The following is a 23,253-nucleotide window of genomic DNA, read 5'->3' as shown; positions in this document are numbered from 1 at the left end:
AGTCTCAAACAAGTGTGATACGTACACTCCATTAAATGGTTCGTCATACGATCTGAAAATTAAGAAAGGAAAAAAAAACAGGGAAAAGGACTTATATGAAGGCTAAGTAGTAAGATTCATATGGGAAAAATGATTCCATATTTTTCAAGTCATAGAAACATTTGACCTCACACAGGCAGGGCATGTTCATCCTTACACCCCTGATGTTTTTGCCGTGAATTAGACCAGGGATGTTTCTGCCCAGTAATTTCTCTAACTCAGCTCAGAGCAAAGTGTCACTGGTACTATAAACCAGTTGTAAATATAGCTGATAGCTGACCTAAAGCAACTTAAGCAAGAATTTGTTTTGTTATAAATAAGGTACCACCACCCATGCATTTATGTTAAAACTAGGTCAGTCCATTGAACAGGGGGATAAAAAAAGAATAGACCTTTGTAAGGAACCTACAGATATGGGACAAAATTAAAACCTTTAGAGAACTGAATTTTGCCATAGCCTTTGCTCTGACACACAGTTTCAGGTACTAGCTTCCTTTAACATACATACAGCTTGATATTATACCATCACTATTATAAATATTCAAGCAAATGGGGCGATCATGTCATGAGAGTAGTTGCGTTACTGGTTTCCTTTCAACTACCGAGGCACCCAAACTTAAGTCATCTGGAGGAAATTGCAACAACCTGGGTCTAAAATCACACTATAAAAACATGATTTTACTTGCTATAAACCATTTCATTCTACAGAGAAACCCAGAGAATGAGGAAGGAGGATATTCTAATATTCTTGTTTCTTAACTTTAGTGTAAAAGAAACAGTATTTAAGAAAAAAAAGCAGCATAGCATGTTAATCACTCCTCTTTCTTTCTGCTCTACAAATATTTTAGTCAGCAGTTTGCCATCAGCTCCCTGAGACAGAGCCTTTTTTTAATGGGCTGTACAGCCCACATACACCCAGAGAAGTGAACTACGCATGCATGCACAGCTGCTAGGGCCTACTGCAACCTAACAATTCTTGTAATTTAAAAATGAGTAAGATTTTGAATCTTAATCTATGCCTGGAAAGCTGTTTTCTTAAATTCTAGTCCTTTGTGTATTACAAGGTGTTGTACTGTGAATGAATCAGTTTTGCAGACATGGTGTGTTTGTTGTTCCAACTTGAACCAAAGTGTTTCAAGTTATCCAAGTAAAGTCTGTGACTGAACAGAAGACCATCTGCTCAGAACTGCAACACTAAAATCCTACAGCAAATAATCACAGTAACCAAGAGATTTTAAAATTCTTTCTGACCAGGACAGACCATGTACTGTACACAAGGCAGTACACAAGAACCAAGAGATTGACTTCGCTACAGTACCACCCAGACTACTTTATCACCAGGTTTTAGTACAAAATTTAGTACAAAAGTGCTGAAAAGATAAGAGCAGTTTAGTAACACCTGTTATGCAAATGTAAGACATGAGTGGATTAATGCTTCACCCCACTTCTGACACCTGTCATGAGACTCAGTGTAGAGGTCTGAGACCAAATCCTTAGCACCAGGCGCTGGGAAATGCACAGGGACTTTACTGAAAGGGAGTTATGAACATGCACTGAAGGTCAATGAATGAACAGAAGATGCTCTCTGCATGTAGCTGATTTTCATAAATGTAGGTCTTCACACACCTCTATCCACTTAAGTCCTAGATACCAATCAACATTCAATAAGGATGAACAACAAGGACTTCATCCTTAAGTAAGGATAATCGTCCATGCACATGGAAGGTATGGAACCACTCTGCTGATCAGGATGAAGAGATCATAATGCAGTACAAGGTGCTCCACTGAGCAGCACTATACTATTGCAAAAGAGGCGAGCACCGCACAGCAGGGTAAGTATGAGACTAGAGCCAGTAAAGCAAGTGAAATATTCTATTTCACAAAATATGATGTCTACCTTTGGGCACAGAAATTTCATAAAAATATTAATTATTTGAAGAGAGTTCAGAGAAACAGCATCAATCATAAATCCTGAAAACATCAAAGCAGAAAAGCTGGAAGAACTGGGTTGTCTAGTAGGGAGGAAGGAAAGGCTGTGGGGTGTTGTAACAATCTTCAATTACAGAAACACAGAGCTGCTTTTTTGGTCATAGCTCCAAAAGGTGAAAATTAAAGAGAATCAGTATGTGCTGGAGGGAAAAGGGAATACAAGAGAGAATCACGAGAGACTATGACAGTAAATACCTTTTGGGTCATCGGGAATGACAATGGGAGGAGCAATGTCTGGAAGTTCCTCTTCTCCTGGCTGAAGACCCTTGGCCCGAAGGTGGCTGATATCTAGGAAATCTGGCATGTCTACAGAAACATCTACAAAAGTGGAGAAACAGGCTAAGCTTATGAATCCAGCAAAATGACCCCATGGTGCAACCTATCCCCTTCAGAGAGGGGACTCTGGTACTCAAGGTACAAACAGACAGGATTCTCCTCCTGAAAACAGTTATTCAAGAAATTTCAACAGCAAAGCACAATTTAACTTCGAGTCTGACTATATGAAACTATATTTTAACTCCACAGACCTGATGGGTTGGTTTAATTTGTCATGAAGGGAAAGAAGATTCAATTAGGATCTTCACAGTATAAACTTGAGACTCAAGCCAGGTCCTCATTATAGACCAAAGTCTGTACACCTTATAGATTATCTTGGATAGAATGAGAAAAGGGTAAATATAAAAGGCACATACCAAGCTTTTTGGGTATCCAATCAAGGCCAAATGTGAACTTCTTTATCTGCACCACTAAGTACTCAGGAAATGAAGCAAAACGAGAAGTCCTGGGAAGCACAAGAAATACAATTCATTGAAACAAAGTGACAAAATCACAAGCAGCACAGATGACAGTACCTCATGCACACTGAGATGAGTAACTTTAAGCCTGAGAGAGATCAATAGTGACGGATTTTAGAAACATAAATCTCACCAAAAAATTTTCAAGTACAGTGGAGAAGTACGGTAGTAGCTTTCTGTACATTCGTACCCTCCCTGAATGTCAGCCCAAACCCTTGCAAATAATTCATCTTGTAGGAAGATTATAGAAAACAACTACAAGTAATATAAAACTTGCTTAACTCAAGTTGTCCTGAAGTTGAATGTCAGGAAATAAATTTTAATTACATATTGGCTATAACATCAGGACATGGGCTTAAAACGTATCTTGGACAGAATAGAGTAACAATTAAATCTGTCTTTTATTCAGTCCCTTTCTAGTAACAGTAGCATTGTCCATGATGTATCAGTCCAACTGATAAATATGCTGATAAAGCATTTCATTAAGCAAAGATAAAAAAGATGTCATTTGTATTTTTTCACGTGAAAGTGCTATACAAAAAACCTACATGATATTCTTATTGAGCTACTACAATAGTTATCAAAATAGAGGATGACTCTTGAGTTTAATGGGATCCCTGATATTTGCCCACTTAGTGAAAAGAGAAAGTTTAATCTTGAGCCCAATGTAACATTATATGTACCACCATTCTCCTTCTCTTTGCTCCCATTTTCCCACATTTAATCTCCTGCATCCTTCCATTTATCCTCCATATACACACACCATCCTTTCTTCTAATTCACCTAACTCTGGGTAAAATACAGTAAATGCATCACAAATATAAGGCCTTCCTACCATACTATAAATAACTACTTTCTAAGTTCTTGTTAGCACCACCTTGCAATTTTAGTAACTTTATCATCTGTGGCATGACACTTTTGAATTTTAAATAGCAAATTATTCTTCATCTTTCAATGCTTTTGAAAACCTAAGGGATGAAGAACAGGTAAATTACAGATTAACCCTGGATCTATTTAAGGACTAGGATGTTCTTGCAACATGTTCAGTTAATACAAAAAACCTTTAGACTTCTGCTGCATTTTTCTCCACCATGTGCACTTGTCTCCCAATTTTCAATACAGTGTCAGTGAAACCGTATGCTAAGACAGCAATGAGTCATTGATGTGTTAAGCAATCTAAAAATAGAAAGCACCTAGGCACAGAAAACCAGTTGCAGAGCCCAATTTTCAACCATTCCTGGCTGCTGACATAAAAACGGAACCAGATAAGAAACCAACTCTTGTTCTCAGCAAGAAATACAGCCCCTGAAAACTGCACTGATCTCTACTTGCCGTCCTATGTCTTCTTAATGCTTTTTTAAGACCAAGATGTTCTTGGTTCTTTTATCTACCTGATTATAAACACACAAGACTGGTTCCTTGTTTTATATGTCCATCTTGTACCATGGCCCCATGTAAGCAACAGTAAACTTAACAGATGCAACCAAACACTGTAGCATACAAAGATGATGCATTGAAATCCAAACACAAACAATAAATAAAACATAGTAATACAATAAAAACAGTTTTCAACATAGCACTTTAAAAATGCAAAAATTTCCATCCATCTAAAGAACTTTCTCACAAGAAACACAACCTTCATTTGCTTCACCCTGTTTTGTTGCCACACAACGTCCTTCAGTGTTTTTAGTCAATGGAAGACATCAAGAGACTAAGCACAGAGATCCAGACTGTATCTCCTACCACACAAAAGAGAGCTCCATCGCTAGCTGATACATAAGATCCGACTTTAAAATGTGGGCAGACAATTAAGCTACAAGCATTTAAAGCTGAAGCTCTTAACAACCAGACTGCACCACCTCTTGGAGTTTGACAGTTGAGACCAATTTATTTCCCGCTCAACTGGTCATCACAACTCCAGTCAGGCTTGATCTGCACATTACATTTATGAGCCCCAACACTAATACAAGGCCAGAATCCACTATGCCTTTGTCTATTTCTCTCTGCATCATGCCCAGGTACCAAGCACAGAGCACTACCAGATAGGTTTTTAATAGGCAGCCAGACACATGCTTACTTAACTCCTGCAGATTTTGCTTGAAGGGCACTGCTCCAGAAATCCTCTACATTGTTTGGTTCAGAAAAGGCCTGCAGACATGCACTAAATGGGATCTTCGCACGGACAAGCTCTGGTGGAGGTCTCCTTGCAGCTTCTGCTTCTCGCCTCTTCAATTCATAGGCAATTAATTCATCTGAGAAATACACATGACACTAAAAGCTAAATGAACATCGTTGTGTTTATGATGTCCCTCACCAGTCTTATTTTTGCAAGTTTTAGAAATGCAAAAACTTACTTATCAATAAAACTTTTACATGTCTTTAACTAGACATCAAATCTTTTTGTCTGCATTGGGGACAGGAGCTACGCTTACAATCATAACTCTTTTCTGAAGGTTTCTGTTCATGGTGAAAACACAGAACTGGAAATATTGGGCAACAGGCAATTAAAACCTTGTCGTGACAGACAGAATCCTCTGTTAATAGTAACACCAGCTACTCACTTTATCAGCTCAATCTGACTTGGAAAATTATTGCTGTCTATCTCTGTCATCTGACCTTCTAGACAGGACAGGATTATGTATGACATAGAAAGAGTCCTGACCATATGGTAAATTCATAAATATATCTCCTGAACCATTACCTGGAAATAACATGTCTTTTATAAGCAATAGAATCATGTCTGAAACTGATGAACAAAGAATGCAAAGTTCTCCAAAACTTAAATTTTCAAGTCAAAATGGTCTTTTAAAAATACATTGACCAGTTCAAGGAGTTGTGGGCTAGGTGAAAAGCAGTAGGTGGAATTCTCTGTCCTGTGCTATTTCAAAGGATCTGATCAAATAATCAGAATATTTCCTTCTGGCTTTAAAGTATTTTAAAATTTGAGATTATGTAGGAAACCAGAGGCTCATCCCCCTTCTAGTGTTCCTGTGATGTCTCCTTCACTTCCACCACAAGCATACATTTATTATGTTAGTCTGTAAGACTCTTCACCATTGATTGCAGGGGCAGCCAAGATTTGTCAGTACCTCCCACTCCTCCTTCCAAGTCTTCTAGCCTCCTCAACCATTTTCTCCTTTAAAAACAAGTATGCTTTCTCAGGCAGCTCACAGGCGTGAAAAAACCAGTCCTGTATATTAAATCAAGGTCCACCACTTCACCCTCCTTCCCTCCTCTCCTAAATCCCAGGATATCCAAATTGTGTATTTTGGCTTTATAGACTACAAACTTATACCCCTATTCTCTACTATCGTGTTAGATCTTATAATCTGCTGCTAATGAACACAAAGCTGATTTGGTTTTTTGGTCGGTTTCTTTTTATTATTTATTTTTTGTGAGTGTGTTTTTACAAGATATTAATTAGCTAGTATGGTCAATTCCTTTCTTAGGATTAAGAAGTTTTTATATACTGGTTCAGTGCCCAGGACAAAGGAAATCCAATCCTAATGGAGATCTTTGGGCACACAGATGCGCACACACACAAAAACCAAGGATAAATAAATTGTACTACAAGTGGTGTGGCACATCCCTGGGTCAAATTCAGGTTAAGGTTTTAAATCACAAATCTCTGGCATCTTTATCATACAAACCGCTACCATTCTTGGTGATATATTGCTGAGTGGTGACACTTAACGGTGGGCTCACAGTCTGAGAATAAATCTGTCTGAAAACTTGCCAAGAGTATCCAGGTAGAATCTTTCTTCCCTAAAAGTATAAGCAGGGACAGTAAAGCCACAACTAATGCGTGTTTAAAATCTCCTTTAAAGAAAACCAAACCAAGTAACTTTCCCCTGATCAGTTTATTGGTTTGATTTGCCACATGGCCTTGAACTATTCTATTATATAAAGAGACTGTATGGGGGTGAGAACTTCAAATCCCTCATGATTGAGAGAGTCACCAGAAGGTCAGTCAACAGACCAGTTTCTTTCTTTACCTTTGTTTGTTGCTGCCTCCATGGCAACAGGTAACTGCATGATATAGTCCACCCTCTCTGTGTAGCGGACCTTTCTGGACTGGCAGCATTGTGTGCGTTCTTCCACCAGGAACCGGAAAACATCACTAGGGTTCTCTGAACCTACAGGGTTCCTCTGGAAGGAATATTAGATCCAATCATTTAAGTGATAATCATTAAAATGACCAGAGAACCCAAAGGCTTCTGGTTGTTTTATGGCAAGCACAAAGACACCAATCTTGCACCCAGATCTGGCAGCTCAGCTTGCGTCTTGTTGCACGCAGAACTCTCGCACCCACAGAGAATCCCACTGAAGTCCACAATGTCTGCATACACAACAGTATCTTTCTACACATAACAACTTGCAGAGGATGTACCTAATGAATCTGACTGAGTCAAGGTGAACAGAAGAAGGTAGGAAGGTGGCAGGTTACAATAAACATAGAAAGCTCAGGTAAATAACACGGAGCATCCTTTCAGCAAATAGAATTGCTCCTACCACTCCGAATCTGCACTGAAACAGAACAAGCAACTTGTAGTTCATTATCCAGATGAGAATGTCATACAAATAACATGTCTCCTCTTTATTGTTCATGTTAATATCTATTATCAGGCAAAAAACAGAAAAACGTCTTCTAACCACCCTATAATCAGTACATGCATTTTGGGATGTGGAACATAATGCATTCGAATGTGAATAACTTTATCTAGACTACAACACATGAATAAACACCCTCAATCTTGACAAAAATGGGAAAAAGAGGGAGGAAGGATGGACAAGAAAGAAATACTTTAAATCAAAACTGCAGGTATTTGTAAATTTCCTTTTCAGAAAGGCAGCATTAAAATTCACAGTACTGATTCTTTTACACACAGCATTGAGCTGGAACTCAGTGGAACATCTTATACAGAAAGTGACTATTTGTCCGTTGAATATTTGCTTTCAGCAGGGGAGTTCTTCCTCCCATAATGATTCAATGACATACAGCTGGGGTTTGTAAAAGAACTGGACACGGTAATTAGTTTGCTCCCAACGATGATATAAATTTGGAATAATAATAATAATAATCATAACACCCAATTCATTTATATTCCAAGACAGAGTACAATATGGTAAACAGACAGATAGCATGTAATCATAAAACTAACTGAAATTTAAAAGGACAGTCACATATGTTTATCAATCTTATAGCCTGCACAGTGATGCATGACCTCTCTATATCTCTTGCAGTTATCAGCAGCACTGGTCCTGTGTATGGTCATGCAAGAGTCTGAAGTAAAGAGAAGGAAGAATCAAAGAAACCAATGTTTCTAAACCAAAATACACTTTAATTAATGCTACTTTCTACATATCCAAGGCTAAAAAGATTATAATAAAAAAAGAGCCACTCATACAGCAGCTCTGCCCTCATTGTCTAATATAACCAAGGAAAAGAAGCAGTAATTCAGATTTTCTCACCTCTACTAGATTTATAAGATGTAGGAAAAATTCCTGTGCGTCTTGTTGTCTATTAGAGGAAAATTCTGGGTGGCCTTTACTTATAAAAGCCTTAAACATTCGGGGAGATATTCCATTGTGTTGAGGCTAAATAAAAGAAAGAGAAACCTTTTAAGGAAGGATTTTTATTCATTCCTGGACCAAATATCCCAAAGTCACTCCACTAGATCTATCTATGGCCCATTTCTGCCACTAAAGAAATGACAGTTTCAGTTTCATCTGGTTTTCAATAAAAATTTGGGGGTTTTAGAAAATGTTTTATGACATAGCTCCTACAGCATTCACTGTATCTGATTTTTCTATGGCATTTGCAAGTTAAAAGAAAATTACTGAAGGTTTGCTAAAAGTTATTAGTTTTCAGAAAGGCTAAAAGCCTACACTGTTTCCTAACATTTGGTATTCCTTTCAGAACCCTGTTCTGCTGAAAAGTATGTGGGCATTGAAGCACTTTGGTATATCAGCTAGCAGCTTTCCTCAGGACAAAACCTTTCCAGAGATCTCTACAGAATCAAGCAGAGAACAACTAATGTGTGCAGCATGCATTCCCAGATGGGTTGTTAAGAACAGACATGAATTTGCAATTTGCAGGTGTTGGCCATGTTGAAGGATTGTAACATACTGCCTTTAGCCACTCAGTTTCATCAATAGCAAACTACCCTAACTTAGGAAATCTCTAGCTTCCAAGAGAGTCCTAGTTTTGACTTTCTCACCCTCTATACCACTTTAAGAAGACTTCCCAACCAACCCAAATTGCATCCTCAAGACAACACTCTTACGCCTTTTAAACAACAATTTTGAAAGGGTTGGAATCTTTTTCTCAGATTTGCTCTCATCCTCCATGAGACCAAATAATTTTCAAGACAATCCAGGCAAAATTGTAGCCTTTAGGATATGTCAGAAGCTGTTAAAAACTGAGCCAATCTCATTCTTTACTAGAGTTGTGCTATTATACCAATATAGACACAGGAAAAGCAGCATGAAATGGAAGGCACATAAAACACGGACTAAAAGATCAAAATTTTATTCTTGGTTTCAGAGTAAGGTATTCCTAGACTCATTGAAACCAGAAGCAGATTCTCAATTTTAATGCTTTTTCAACAGCTGGCAGTACATCAGCAACCACATTAGGCTAAGATGCTCTTTAAAGGCTCTTGTAAAGAGACAGAGTCTCAGTATTGCTTGAACAAAGAGATGTTCTAGGGATTTCTGAATCTTGGGCTATATATCACTTCAGTGTCCTCAGCTGCCTTTCAAAGTTAGGACTGGGGAGAGAAATGCATAAAACAGCTCAAATTACTATATACCAGGCATCTTTCTGTGTCAAAAGCAAGAATATGGCAAAGTGGCACATTTGCCCTGATGTATAATGCAATGAGTTTGAAATCAAGCCCTGTTGCTACCTATACACTTTTTACTCAGCCATTTGATCTGGCAGAAGAGAAACATGCCATGTGTGACAGTCTATAGAAGATGATCAGATATTGCCTTCTAAACCTCTTTCACCTCAAGGACAAGAAAAATAACAGAAGAAATGGCAAAGCTCTAAACCAAAACCCAAGTCCTAGCTGATGACCCTTTAGGCTTTCAGCCTGGTTTTAAAGTGGGCCCAAGAAAACTGCTGCCATTTCCAGACTAAACCCCTGTGGTGAAAAACTTTAGCTCCACAGTACCATGAATATTTATAGAATACCTAGCATACTTTACCCATCAACAGTTGCAAAAGAGTTTAGCTAAATATAGACTGTGCTGGACCACTGCAGATCTCATATGAATGCTTTTACAGGCAACAACTCCCCAAAACTCTGGATGAATTCCAAAGACCAAGAAAGCTAGAGAACTACTTTGCATGTAGGAGGGGGAAAAAAAGTAAAAGAATAAAAATAAAATGAAAAAATTACTTTATAGACACAAAACAGAAGCAGTTGAAAACACTGAAGGCCTAAAATCCCATGCAATTATATTTATTATAAATGTCAGTACAATTCTCTGGATGACAAAATACTATCTGTGTGTATAGTATACAGTATTAGTGGGGCGGAGGGAACCAGGGGTAAGCCACCAAACAAAAAAAAGCACCCCCAAACTGACAAAACATAGATTTGTATGCCTAGAGTGAGGGAATGGAAGAAATAGCTATACCTGATTTTTTTTCTTCTAAATAAATCTTCAGTACAACAACGAACAAAAGCAGTGAAAGCTGTTTCAAATTCTAAGGCATGCTATGAATTGCTTGATAAGGAAGTCATCTCATGCATGCAACTACCAACTTTATTAAACTGAACTGATGAACACCACAAATATTGTTAAATGCCAGCAGATGGCTACTAGTCCCTGACAATTTTTATACCATCTGTCACTAAAAAGTTCTCAATATCTCATTGTTAGTAGTGGCTGCTGGGCTGAACGTGGAGGTGTAGCTTTATTTGAAGGGTTCAGAGAAGTCCCTGAACTTCCAGCACATTATTCTTAATTCATATCCTGTATGCATTTAAGAAAGCAGGTCAGTCAGTATACGTAATTTAATGTGAGGAGTCTGCTGAAATCTATTCCAGTGTTCCTTAGTCACAGTGATACACTGATAAGTTTTAAACTTTACTTAAAGGAAACAAGCAGGATTCATTTGTTGTTCCAAAACAATGAATAGCTACTGTAGAAAGCAATTACTTGCGAGACATAGGACTTTCAGATCATGCAAACTACTCTGTACCAGATGCTCTATCTTTGTCCAAAATCTCCTTGGCATTCTCATTTCAGAAGCAGAAGTTCCTATATCAATAATTGATAGATGAAGGTAGAGGAAAATATGTATTTCCATGGAAACTATCACTATGCTTCTGTGACAGAAGCACACATGGCTTCCACTGTGTATAAAACTACAACTTGATATCAGAGATCCTTCCCCCATAAAGACAGCTCTTTTCTACAGATAGTATTTTCAGTATTGGTTATTAGTTGACCTTTCAATTCTTAACACCCATTTGTGGAGTCTGTGGTTTGACTCCACATGCTGCTCAGGGTCACAATAACAGAGGCTGGCAGGGACACAAAGATATTCTAGGTCCAGTTTTCCCAGCATCACTCTAAACAAGATGTTTCAAGGTAGATGGTTTGAATAGTAAAACAAACCTAAAATAACAGATTCGCTTGAGTAGATAACATTGTCCCAACAACTAATATTTTGCTTAAGACAATTGTTAATTGGATAACTCTAGAGAAAACAAAGGATATTACAAAAGCAGCAGCAGAAAGGCAAAATCTAAACTAATCTTCTCACTCTCCAAAAGCTGATGGAAACTTAAACCAACTTACAAAATGAGAAGAAAACTCTTCCATCTCACCAATAAGCTACTGAGAGCTTTTCTTCACAAAATCAATCAAGAACAGGTAAAAAGGTAAACCAGCGAATCGGGCAGTGCCCATTAACCTTGTTAATACAAATAGATCAGTGAGACCTTCGTCAAAAATCATCCTCACTGCTAAAATCAAAAGACTGTTGGACAAAGAATATAAAGAGGCTTTCTGATGATTGTGAGAGTGAATGTTGGATGAGGAAAAAGCACAGACAGATGAAGACACAGGTCTATGGATGTTACAATGCCAACACATGCCTTAACAATTTTTGCAGTGTTAAGACAAACAAGCAACTTTGATATTGCAGAAGAACAACACAAAGGCAATATGAAGATTACAGAACCAATACTGGAGATCTCGAAGCTAGATACTAGCTAGGTATTGTGAGCTAAGTATCTGTTTTGCTGCAAATTTACTGCAAATTACAGTAAAAATAAAAGGACTGTCTCTCACTGATAACACTATGACAGAGAAATAAAATTCTGTATTATATAAACATGGGGAAAAATATTATTTCATCCTCTAATTCCTCTCTCATTTGTGTCTAGCATGTTAGCTTACAGTATTTGCCCCTCAGTATACCTTTGTTCTGAAATTGCCTTTTCTGAGAAAGCTGATTCCAAGGGGTTTTTTCTATTGTGAATTATTATAAATCATGATATAGATATTGTTCTCCCCAGGTTGCTGAGCAATTAGAGTTTCAATTTATATCCAAAGCCATATATACTGCTGTGTTTCCAGGATAGATCCCACTGGCACGGACATGCTTCCACATGATTTCTGTACTGTCAAATACTTGAATAAAGGCCCAGTGAAGACAGCTCTGCACAGCCCCTTCTTCATCTACATGAAAGCCTCCAGCATCGTTTAATCTTGTATTACCTAGACAGCTTCTTCTGAAATCAGGTGGAATATTGTCAGACACTTCCTGGAAACAATTCTTTAGCTCTTTATACTTTTCTGAAATTTAAAGAGGGTTTAGAAGTTTGCTTCCAAATACTCAGGACTCCCTAGATAACTTTTTTTTTTTTTGTTCCTCAGAGAAGATAAACATAAGTTGCAAGTTCTATGAACTTTTGCACTCATCACTGGAGCAGCAGAATACTTTATTAGCAGAACCAATGGTTGCTTTAATGCTTTGCACAAATAGCCCCTGACTAATATACTCCTGACTAGAATCCTGCACATTCCACCTTGCTAAGCATCCCATGCTGGATCCACACGTGTTCTTCAATGCCCAGCACCTGTTCCCTTTTCTCAGGATATCACTTTTACCTAGTTACCAGGCTGCACAAACTCAGTCAAATACCTTGTGTTCTTCTTTCATCACCTGCTCAATAAGCTCAGATTTCATGGGTGGCTTAGAGTACTGGCCTGAAAGGAGGCCGTGTCCCAGTTTAGCCCTGTAGGGAAGAAAGTGGCGGGGTGGAAACAAACATGTGAGAAACACAGAAAAGAAGAGAAAATTTTTATTCCAAGCAAAAAGTTTACTGTCTTTGACCCCCTGATGAAACACCATCAGCTGCAACTTAGGACGCAAATCTTCCCATTCTACCTTGTGCCATATCCCACTTTCCAGCCCATGCACCGGTGTTCTTTTGCCCTGCCATTAAGTTATTTAGACTCGATTTAACTTGACCAAGTAAATCATTAAGAAGTGTCACTTACATCTGAGTGTTGAAATCTTGTGTTGGATCAAGAGGGGAGTAGTCAAATATTCGTGGAAGGTTTCCCACATACCTGGGCAGCAAGAAAAAAGAGGAAACACTCAAATATTGCAGCTAGATTTACTCAAGGATACCCCAACAGATATCAGCCGTGATACATCAGCAGGCTTCCTCTGTGCTAACAAGGCAGATTTTGCATCATAACAATGACTTAATCTATACCCAGTGTGTGCTTCTCTCATGGAAAAATAATAGTAGAGAAATTAGGAAACAGACATTTAAGTTTTACTTAGAAGCTTCTAGCTATAAAGAATATGGTGGTGGTATTCATCTGGAATTTAAATTCTATTACTTGATCTTGAAATAGATGCAGGATACTCTAAATCATAGAGCTGGACTGAGAACCAATGTACTTGCTACTCCTAACCAACATCACCAAATAAATTCCAAATTTGTATCAGGACCAAAACATGTAAAAAGAATGTTTCTATTGAGTTTCTTCAGAGAAACAAAGGCTAACTCCTGACAATAAACACTGACGTACAGATTGTTCTAGCCAGTTTGTTGGAAAGTGAAGCATTTAGTAGCACAGTACATGAGCACTGCTTTCCTTGAGCACAAGAAAAAACAGGCTAGGTAGGTATGGCCATGTTGAAAGAACACATCTAATTTCTGCCTGGTCCCTCTTTCATCAAACATCCCCACTACTTTGTTGATAGTAAGTGCTTCAGAACTCCATGGACCATGCTGTGGAAAACAATCTCCCTTACTAAAGTCCGTTTTGATATTTTTCAAAAATGGAGGTAGAAAAGCTGGCACTTAATGAATCTACAGACTGTACTCCATATGGCTAACAAAGCAAACAAACACAAGTTTTCTCCCTCTTCTTCTCCAGAAGGCAACTGCTACATGAAAACCTGGGAGGCCGTCCAAAATCCAAACGCCTTACTTCCAGCACACACACTGCTACTGCTGTGGAATGAAAGAGCACTCTGAATTTTATTGCAAACCACAGACTGTCCTTTATAAAAAGGCTCCTCTCCTTGATGTGTTCAGTTTTGGTCAGTCAAGAATATTTCATGTTCTTCTGTCATACTTTTGTCCTTTCACTCTCTTAATTATTCAGTGGAAGAATATGCCCAACTACCCTTTTAATGAAATAAGATTTTTTTTTTAAAATAGAATTTTAATTAAAAAATTCCTCTGATAGTTTCCCCTCTTCTTAGCCATGCATGCAAAAGGTGCATTGCTTTTCACTAGCATGGATCAATATTAATATGTTTGTACCAGTACAGTCTTTTGCACAAATGACACTGGAGCAATAGAATGATTCCTACAGCTATACAAAGGCACAGGTCAGTACAAAGAAATCTAATGTGATATTGATGATACTGAGATAAATAGAGATATGCACATATGTGTATAAAAAGCAGAGACCAAGCAATGAATTTTATAAGGTGGCATATGACTTCCCACCACTGAAGTTAAGTAAGTTCTGATTTCAAAGGCAGATTGGGTTTTCCAGAGGAGAACAATACAATCACTAAATCCTCTAAGCAGCCAGTGAACTGACTGAAAGAGACCTGTTTGCAGGTGAGACAAAAATTAAAATACCACCTTTCTTAGAGAAACAAGAGATTGAAGAATGCAGCAGCAGCTAGTGACAAGAACTAGTCTGAAGCTACTTACGCTCGCTGGAACTCTGGGATGCTGAAGATGGCTTGCATGACAGCATTGAGGTAGCAGCTATTTCCCAGGTTCTTCATGCCTGTGTATCCTGGGCCATACATGGGCTTGAGTTTCACACCAGCTTCCTGAATCACTTCCCATTCAGACACTCTTGGTTTTATATCATTATCTCTTAGCCCATTCTCTGTCTGCAAGCAACAAGATTTTTTTTTAATGTTTAACTTCTGCAACAATGATGCTGCTGCCATCATCATCACCAACTTTGTGATCTATACTCTAGAAAATAAGATCCAAACCAATGGGAAAGGGAGGTAAATCCTGCATGTAGGGGAGAAGATCAGAAGGTTAGCATCTTGCAACATATATCTTAGCTCTTTACCACAGACCACTGGCACTTTGAGTGTTCCTAGTTATGACCTCAATCCCAGCTGGGAGCTTCACATCTCTCAAGGCTGTGACCTCAAGCCTCAGCATCAAAACACTGCATTTTTTCAGGTTTCATATTCCATTTGTAATGGCCAGGAATAGCTGCTGCAGGAGCTGGTCCTAGCAAACAAATGACATGAAAAGCTGCAGATCCAAGAACTCTTCCCTTCTTTAAGATGGGAAAAGCCAAAATTTTTGATGCTGATGTTTCTCCCCTTTACAGCTCAGCTTTCCACTTGCAGGTACGTTGACTGTTCACAGCTTGCAGGTACAGATGACTACAGTGTCATTTACTGCTACTAGCCCTCCTCCATCACCACACTAAGATTTTTACAGACCGGTCTGAAGACTGGAGGCAAAACCTTTGCAACAGCTGAGACTAAGCTTTCAAGGTTGCTGAGTAAAACAGGTTTTCCAGAAAGACTGCTGGATAAAACAGACTTTCTATTCATGATACTGGCAAGGAAATTAGTGCACCAAAAATATCATTAGTACCATGAAGGCCTTTGAAACTACAGTTTAACTCTTCTCTATAATTTTAGAGTTATTATTAGTTTTCTCTGCACTTGGACAAGGAAATACACTAAACCAGTATCAGGTATGTTAATTTTTAACAGTTTTCATGTTCAGGTTCTCAGGTAGTGATACTAGGCTTGAGTGAGAAAAACCCCCACCTGCCGTTATAACCATATCCCATTCAGACTTCTTAGATCACTTAAACAGAACTGGAATCAACATCCACTAAGATATAAAAATATTAAAAGGACTTCTCTACTAATACAAACCCACAACATGTTCAGGAACAGGACCCTTTTTGCCCCAATCCCTTTCTAGTGTACCATGCCATAGACCACACTGTTTTCTAGACTTGAGAGAATGTAATTTTTCATTTTGTAATGTATTTATGAACAAGACCTAAACTGAAATTTGTAACATTACATACAGATCCTTTCAACAACTTTTTTACTTATCCATTGCTTAGCTTACTTTTGCTTAAGATTTGTATCTGTTTACACATGCAATAGCCTTTCCTTCGCTCACTGTAATTAGATATTCTAGATAGTCTTCTCTAACTGAATGAGTTTTTCATCTTGAAGGAAAATGGTACGTAACACACGAGAAGTGAAACATGTAAACAAAACACCACAAAGGAACTCTTTCGGAAGGCAACTTTTGGATTTGAGAGTAATGATTCACTCATCTTGGACCTCAGAAAATAAAACACGAATTGCCTGGCTGAACTTTACAAAACTAAATACTATCATAACAGTCTGAAGGAATCACACAAATATAAGCTACAAGCATCATTCTCCTCCTGTTTCTCTCCCACCCCCAACTAGACAAACAACAAGTAAACAACAAACTAAATAAAAGATGGATTTCCTACCACTTGCATCTGCAGCATATCAATTCCAAAGTGTGCCAAGTGTTTTGCTATATGTGGATCTAAAACTGGCTCCTCTTCATCAAAGGAATAGACATCTACAAAAGCAGAGAGAAACCAATGAGCTGTCGTATCAAATGTTATCCCTTCTCTTTGTTTACCAACACTGCATTCTCAGGACAGGATTGCCTACACAAGATGCCTTAATCGTATTCTCCAAGTTTGGTTACAACCAGCAGAAAAATGCATAGACATCCATATGGCTCAGTAAGTATTTTAAATGTTCTAAACACAATTACCTCATCTACTCTCCTCAAAAGAAATTACATGCCCTCACAGTATTAAAACCTAAGAATATTTATAGTGATCATAGTATTTTTCCCCCAAAAATAATAAATTTGTAGGGAAAACAAGGAATAGGGCAAGAAAAATTTGCAGATACGTGGCCAGTCCACATTTTAAACATGGCAACAAGAGATCCTGAATTTTTGTGGAGCTACTAGATACAGGCAGACACATATGGGGCCAACTGACTACTGCCAACAATATTTTGATTTCTAGTGTAGTTTAAGGAATCCACGTCTGCCCTTTTCCCACAGACATACAAGGAGAACTGAGAAATTTTTTATTAGAAATAAAGAGGTGTTTATTAGATTGGACACCATTGGATTGGACTTCGAAGATTAATCTTGTGGCTAGGGAGAAAGGCTGATTTTGTGACTGAGGTCACGTATGGGAGATCTAGATTTCAGTTCTAGCTGTATGATAGGTCCTTATGGCCCTAAGTAAAAGCCCATAAGCATTTTGTCCGGGTAAAGTTCAAACTGTGGAGGGAAGCACTACGTCTAGTGATGATATTTTCTTTAGGAAACTGAGTTTAATAAATTCAACCGAAGCACAAAATGGTTGAGAGAGGAAAAACTCAGTTTTAGTGTTTACCAACCACGCCCTGTAATGAAGCTGAGTCCAGAGCAGTTTTTGCCTACTTGAGCAAATAACTAGAAAGCTGCAAGCATCATAAAAGGACATGAATGATAAGACATGCACTAATAAGACTTGAATAGGTCTTCCATCTTTTCTTGTCTCTGGCCTCTTCCTCTGTAGTGCATGACTACTTCCCTGCTTTGGTCTCTACTCATACCAAAATCCAGAATCCCTCTGCCAGTCTGCCTGCACTTCTCTCAGCCAAGTTTCCTTCATGCCTAGCGAAGTTTCTTACAATGACCTCACCCCGTATTAGCAGATCTAGGTTGACAGAGAAAACTTAGCCAGGAGAAAGATGAAACAAACTCAGGAGAAGATAGCATGAACCCAGACGAAGGTTGTTCACAGCACAAATACCACTTCTGAAAGTTCCTTACCTTGCCCTCTCCTGACAACTGCAGACCCTGGCTCTGACTCAGCCCATCCCCTAGATAAGACTCTAACAAAAAGGCAGTCTCATTGAAGTCTGCTGGTACCAAACCCACACTGAAATGATAGGTTGAAGGTTAGCCAAGAACTCAAAGATGTAATACAACTTTTAAAATTTACCAGCCCTATGAAAAGTATTAACTCTCTCAAGCCAGGGAATTGTGTTTTTGAGTTGTGCTGCCAGCTGCTGATTAGCCATCAGACTTTACATTAGCCATCAGAATTAACACTGGTCCTGATGACCCCTCTGGCATGCATGTGGCTGTAGCTGCCCATCTGCTGGAATTCCCCTGTGTGGTACCAATCACGCCCAGAAGACATGACTGTTCATACACACAAGAGATCACAGCATTCCCATAGTCTTCTGGTGAGGTCACAGTGCAGCCAAAAGATCCTGAAAAGTTCAAACACCTAATGGAGTGAGATTACACATCAACTGAGCTTGGATGACTACTTTCAATGTGGAAGCTTTGATTTTGTTTTTCCTCAGCTCTGGCAACTGAAGACAGAGCAGCCATCTGGGACTACTGACCCAGAGCAGCAGAAATAGAACATAAAACACATTAATCCTTTGCTCAAGCCCAGCTTGTGTCATATACTTTAGTACTTTCTGCTGTGTAGCCAACTTAAATTCATGTGAGAGAGACAGAATTCACTTATTTCAAAAAAAAAAAAAAAAAGAAATCAAAGAGCAGCAAATTTAAGGAAGAAGATGAGAGCCCCCAAACACAGGTCTGTAGTGCTTGTCATATGGACTCTGGTAGATAAGGAACATAGACAAGTCAGCAAACGTGACACACAGAAGCTGGTATCATTAGAGTAGGAAAGGGGAAAAAGGAAGCAATGTAAGAGGGAAAAAAACCCAAAAAGAACCAAGAAAAATCCAAGACAGACAACACAGAATATTATTAAACAGAGAATAATCATTATTACGATAAGAAAAGAAAAATGACTGCTACCTGTACCTCCTTTTCTCCCACAGCTCTACACCTGTTCTGGCTGTGTAGACATCACTCCTTCCTACTTAAAGGATAACGGGCAACAGCAACGCTGTTCCTGAAGAAACAAGTAGCTCAGGATCTCCCAAAGGAAGTATCTGACAATTGCCAAGATTGGCATCCACAAAGCAAATCACTCAAGTACCTCTCAGATAGGGCTTCCCACTGCCAAACCCCCAATCCATTCCTCAAACCAGTTTCAAACACACAACCTCACAATGACTTGAAATGAAATCTAATGGCATTGTCGAGAGAGGCAGCAGGTAGCACAGACTGCTGAGTAGTACTCAACCTATTGAAGCAAACTTTTCTGACTCTCTCATGCATCCTGTCCAAGATCCAAGAGCAGAAGACAGAAGTTTGGTTCAATTTCCACCCTGATCCCAGATCTGTTTGTTCACAGAACATTACAAAATGGGGCTAATGGCCCAGAAATCTTTCATAATGTATACAACACAGATTTCTCAACGAGAATCTTTTCTCCGCTGCTCCCTCTGTGTACACATAGGGTAAGTGTAAGTGGAATACTGGCACCACCTCTTTCTCCTTCTTACGAGTGTGAAAAAGGAATAAGTTATGTCAGCAGAGGCACTAACACTTATTAGTCCTCTTCCATCACCTCTTCACCTCCAGCCCAGGGAAGCAGAAACCAGACAGCCTTTGCGTCACAATCAGCCACGGAGCCTCTTTCCTGAAGCTCATCTGTCATCCAGCCCTATCAAGAGGTTATGACTACCACTGCAATACAGATCAGAGAGAGAATAATTACTGAAAAGGAAACAAGAAGGACTGGGGAAGTATTTTCTATAGGGAAACCAAGTAAACATCATCCAGAAGAACAAAGGTCTGTGGAGAACAGCTGGTGCCCTTCATTCGGAGGGAAGGATGACAGACTGTCCTTTGTTATGCCAAAGGCCACTAAGAGAGGAAGCAGCTAATCAGTGGGAGGCAGAAGGACAGCAGCCATAAGGAAACAAGTACTGCTGCTAAAAATGAGAAAGAAAAAAAAAAAAAAAAGAAAAACCACTAAAGAATATTCTGTTATTTTGTAGATGCAGTTGAAACCCACAGCTGGGCAAATCCTAAACACCTTCAGTAACAGAGATTCAGACAGAAATCATCCAAGACCAGGCTCATGCAAGGAAACAATATTCTCTTTGGGAAAGAAAAGAATGAATTTTGCTCAACGTCTCTGTGGCACAGCTGGTTGAATCTGACTATAGTCTCCTTTCCCTGACACTGGATAGGACTTAAAAACGAAAACCTCTCAATCGTTTTGTTCTGTTAATAAAACAGGCTACTCTAAACAGCTATTTTTCATCCATATGGTCATAAGCACTAAAACCACAATATAATCATACTATGTGTTCTTCCATTTTTTCTCTGTACAGCTACAGCAAAGGATCTCCTTGTTTATGACTTTTTCAGCTTCTCGTATTTTTATTTCATCTAATCCTTACACACCAATATCCTCTCCACAGCAACACTGCAGAATGTCACACTCTGAGAATATGCAAACAAGGATAGATCTATAGCTTCCCTCCCCCCGCCCATGATCATCAGGCATTTTACAAATAAGCATCACAGCAGCCCCACGAAGACGAGCATTTGCTAAACTTAACACAATACTACCAAAACAATATGGAAAAATAGCACAGTTTCCAGTATGATTTTAAAACCCCCTACTGTTAAGAACGGACTTTTCTGACTTTAGAAATCATTACCCTGTTATTGTTTCTATGTTACATAAGATTGAACAATTTGCCCTAGCAAACTGAAAAATACTGTTTCTCCAGATTCTGCTGTTTCAAAATAATATCATTCTTCTATTATAAATCTACTATTATACAAAGCCAAAAAACTATTTACACCAAATATAAAACAGGAGAAGAGCAGATAAAAAAGGTAAGGGCCTTCTCCAAACGGAGTGTGTGCCATTCCCTCCAACCCCGATCAAGATTCACAGACTCACAGGGTTTTCTTCCTGTATCACACCCAAACATTTGCACTAGAAGCACAAACTCACTTGGTAATGGATATACACTGTTAGTCTTAGGCACAACAGGTAGCACATCTCAGAACCTGACAGGTGGCTGACCTGCTCCATCAGGAGTGATGGTTCCCAGCTTCACTGCCAGGGGATAACCCGTCTCCTTGTAGTGCTCCATTGCATGCCCGTTCCCCCCACTGCCATCAAAGAACCACTTTCCACACAGCACAGAACCATCTGTCAGGTTTAGCCACAGATTCTCTCGCAGGTCACATTTTGAGCATTTCCAACCGCTGCAAGAGAAAACGGGAGAAAACAACAGAAATAAGTAAGGCAGGAACCAGTCCTGTATTTCTAAGGTAGGTCAAACCAAACACACACACCCAGCCTGGAGTCATGCAACAGAACTGTTGGCCGAGTTGCTGGCTTTAGTTCTGCTACCCTGGACTGTATTAGAGAGCCTACAATGAGCAAACCTTATTAGCCTCACCTGGGGGGAATTCTAACACCATTGTCTAACTGTACAAGTGCTTTGGCATGTTTAGATGCCTGTAGCTCTTCTTCCCAGGAGTCAGGCTCTTGCTTCCTGTAGGGTGATTTTGCACTGAGAAGCGCATCACAAGCTATCGTCACCTGGAAGACAAACATATGTCAATCAAAACCTAACAATTCAGTGACTGGACAGAACTTGGCATTCAGCCCATTGCTAACAACGTAGAGAACTGGACATCAGTAAGACTATTTATATACTTAAATATGTATGTAATTTTCTAGATTGCAGTTATTATTTTAGTAGGAGAGTAAGCACCTGTACTATGTGAGCTTCCTTGGGGACAAGCTGGCATTATAATAAGGGAGGGAATAGAGAAGGTAAAAGAAAATCCAAGAACCAAAGACAAATCAGACTTTCAAAATTACTGATTCTCTATTATAGCTGGTTAAGAAAGATCTTTATGTAAAAAAAACCACCACACATAAGAAAACCAAGCACCAGCTTGATAAAAACTGAAACAGGAAACAATTCCTATCACCACTTGCACACATTCACTGACCAGTGCAGGTAACTCTTCTATATTGGGTAATGAGATTTCATAGTGATCAGGAAATATAACAAGTTTTGCTTCATCTTCATATTCAAAGTCATCACTGTTGAGATCACTGTTCGTCTCTAGATCTGGAAAACAAGATGGGGAATGTTAGGAGATTGTCCCAAAATAAAGGTTCCTAAATTGTGGCAGGGTTACCACCATGAAGCATTGCTTGCCTGGCACCAGCCTGCAAGTTGACACTGTCAGGAGTTTCTTCTGGCTAGAGATGTTTGTAAAATCCTGATCTAAACTGAAATCTGACCATCCTGAAAGAGGATGTTCTGAGGACCAAAATCTTCATCTTAATCTCCTCCCCAGTCACAGCTGCAGTTGATTTGGCCCCCCTGCAAGCAGTGCACTGTTGCAGACATCACATTCTGGGAAGCAGCTAACAAAATTCTGCTCATTTTGGACAAAAATCAGGATGCAATATTGCTGTGTCTTTTACCCAGGATCTTGGAATGCTATACAATATGGAGACCAGGTCACACTACCAACACTGAAACAGTAGAGCAGGAGTAATGCACGGCTGTTTCAACCCCCATATTTTCCAGATCACAGACCTGGCTGAATCATGCTATGGCTTCCATTCATCTCGAACCTGTGGCCTTTCCTCCCACGAAAGGAAAGTTAGTACAGCAAGTACAGTTACACCAGCATTATCCCTCTCTTGCTAACTCCACTCTGTGACCAGTGAAACTAACTTATTAACTAATACAGCTTTCCTTTGAAGATCAAGCCTTCCATAGTGTTTGCATACACTCTTACTCCAGTGTAAGGATGACATTTTTGCTTAAATATGAGCCTTGATCAAGAAACATCAGTTAAAATGAGTGTCCAGAAACAAGTGGACCCAGAGAGAAGCCAGGCAAAGCCTAAGTAACTACATGGCTAGTCTACATCTAGATCTAGAT

The 23,253-nt window shown here is 39.1% G+C and overlaps 1 protein-coding gene across 1 annotated transcript in view; it reads right to left on the bottom strand.

Moving 5' to 3' along the window:
- Nucleotides 1–23,253, bottom strand: part of USP13 (ubiquitin specific peptidase 13) — a 56,666-nt gene that overhangs the window by 9,405 nt on the left and 24,008 nt on the right. The window contains exons 4-16 of the mRNA XM_074878561.1: nt 22,304–22,425; nt 21,742–21,884; nt 21,360–21,544; nt 16,854–16,948; nt 15,041–15,228; nt 13,353–13,424; nt 12,994–13,087; nt 8,295–8,420; nt 6,818–6,971; nt 4,900–5,074; nt 2,721–2,809; nt 2,224–2,346; nt 26–52 (exon numbers count right to left, since the gene is read on the bottom strand). Of these exons, the coding sequence (XP_074734662.1) occupies nt 26–52; nt 2,224–2,346; nt 2,721–2,809; nt 4,900–5,074; nt 6,818–6,971; nt 8,295–8,420; nt 12,994–13,087; nt 13,353–13,424; nt 15,041–15,228; nt 16,854–16,948; nt 21,360–21,544; nt 21,742–21,884; nt 22,304–22,425 (1,593 nt within the window). The remainder of the gene's footprint in view (nt 1–25; nt 53–2,223; nt 2,347–2,720; nt 2,810–4,899; nt 5,075–6,817; nt 6,972–8,294; nt 8,421–12,993; nt 13,088–13,352; nt 13,425–15,040; nt 15,229–16,853; nt 16,949–21,359; nt 21,545–21,741; nt 21,885–22,303; nt 22,426–23,253) is intronic.

This window comes from Strix uralensis, chromosome 9, assembly GCF_047716275.1.
Source record: "Strix uralensis isolate ZFMK-TIS-50842 chromosome 9, bStrUra1, whole genome shotgun sequence".
Taxonomy (NCBI): Eukaryota; Metazoa; Chordata; class Aves; order Strigiformes; family Strigidae; genus Strix; species Strix uralensis.
This window is presented reverse-complemented; position numbering and strand designations above follow the sequence as displayed.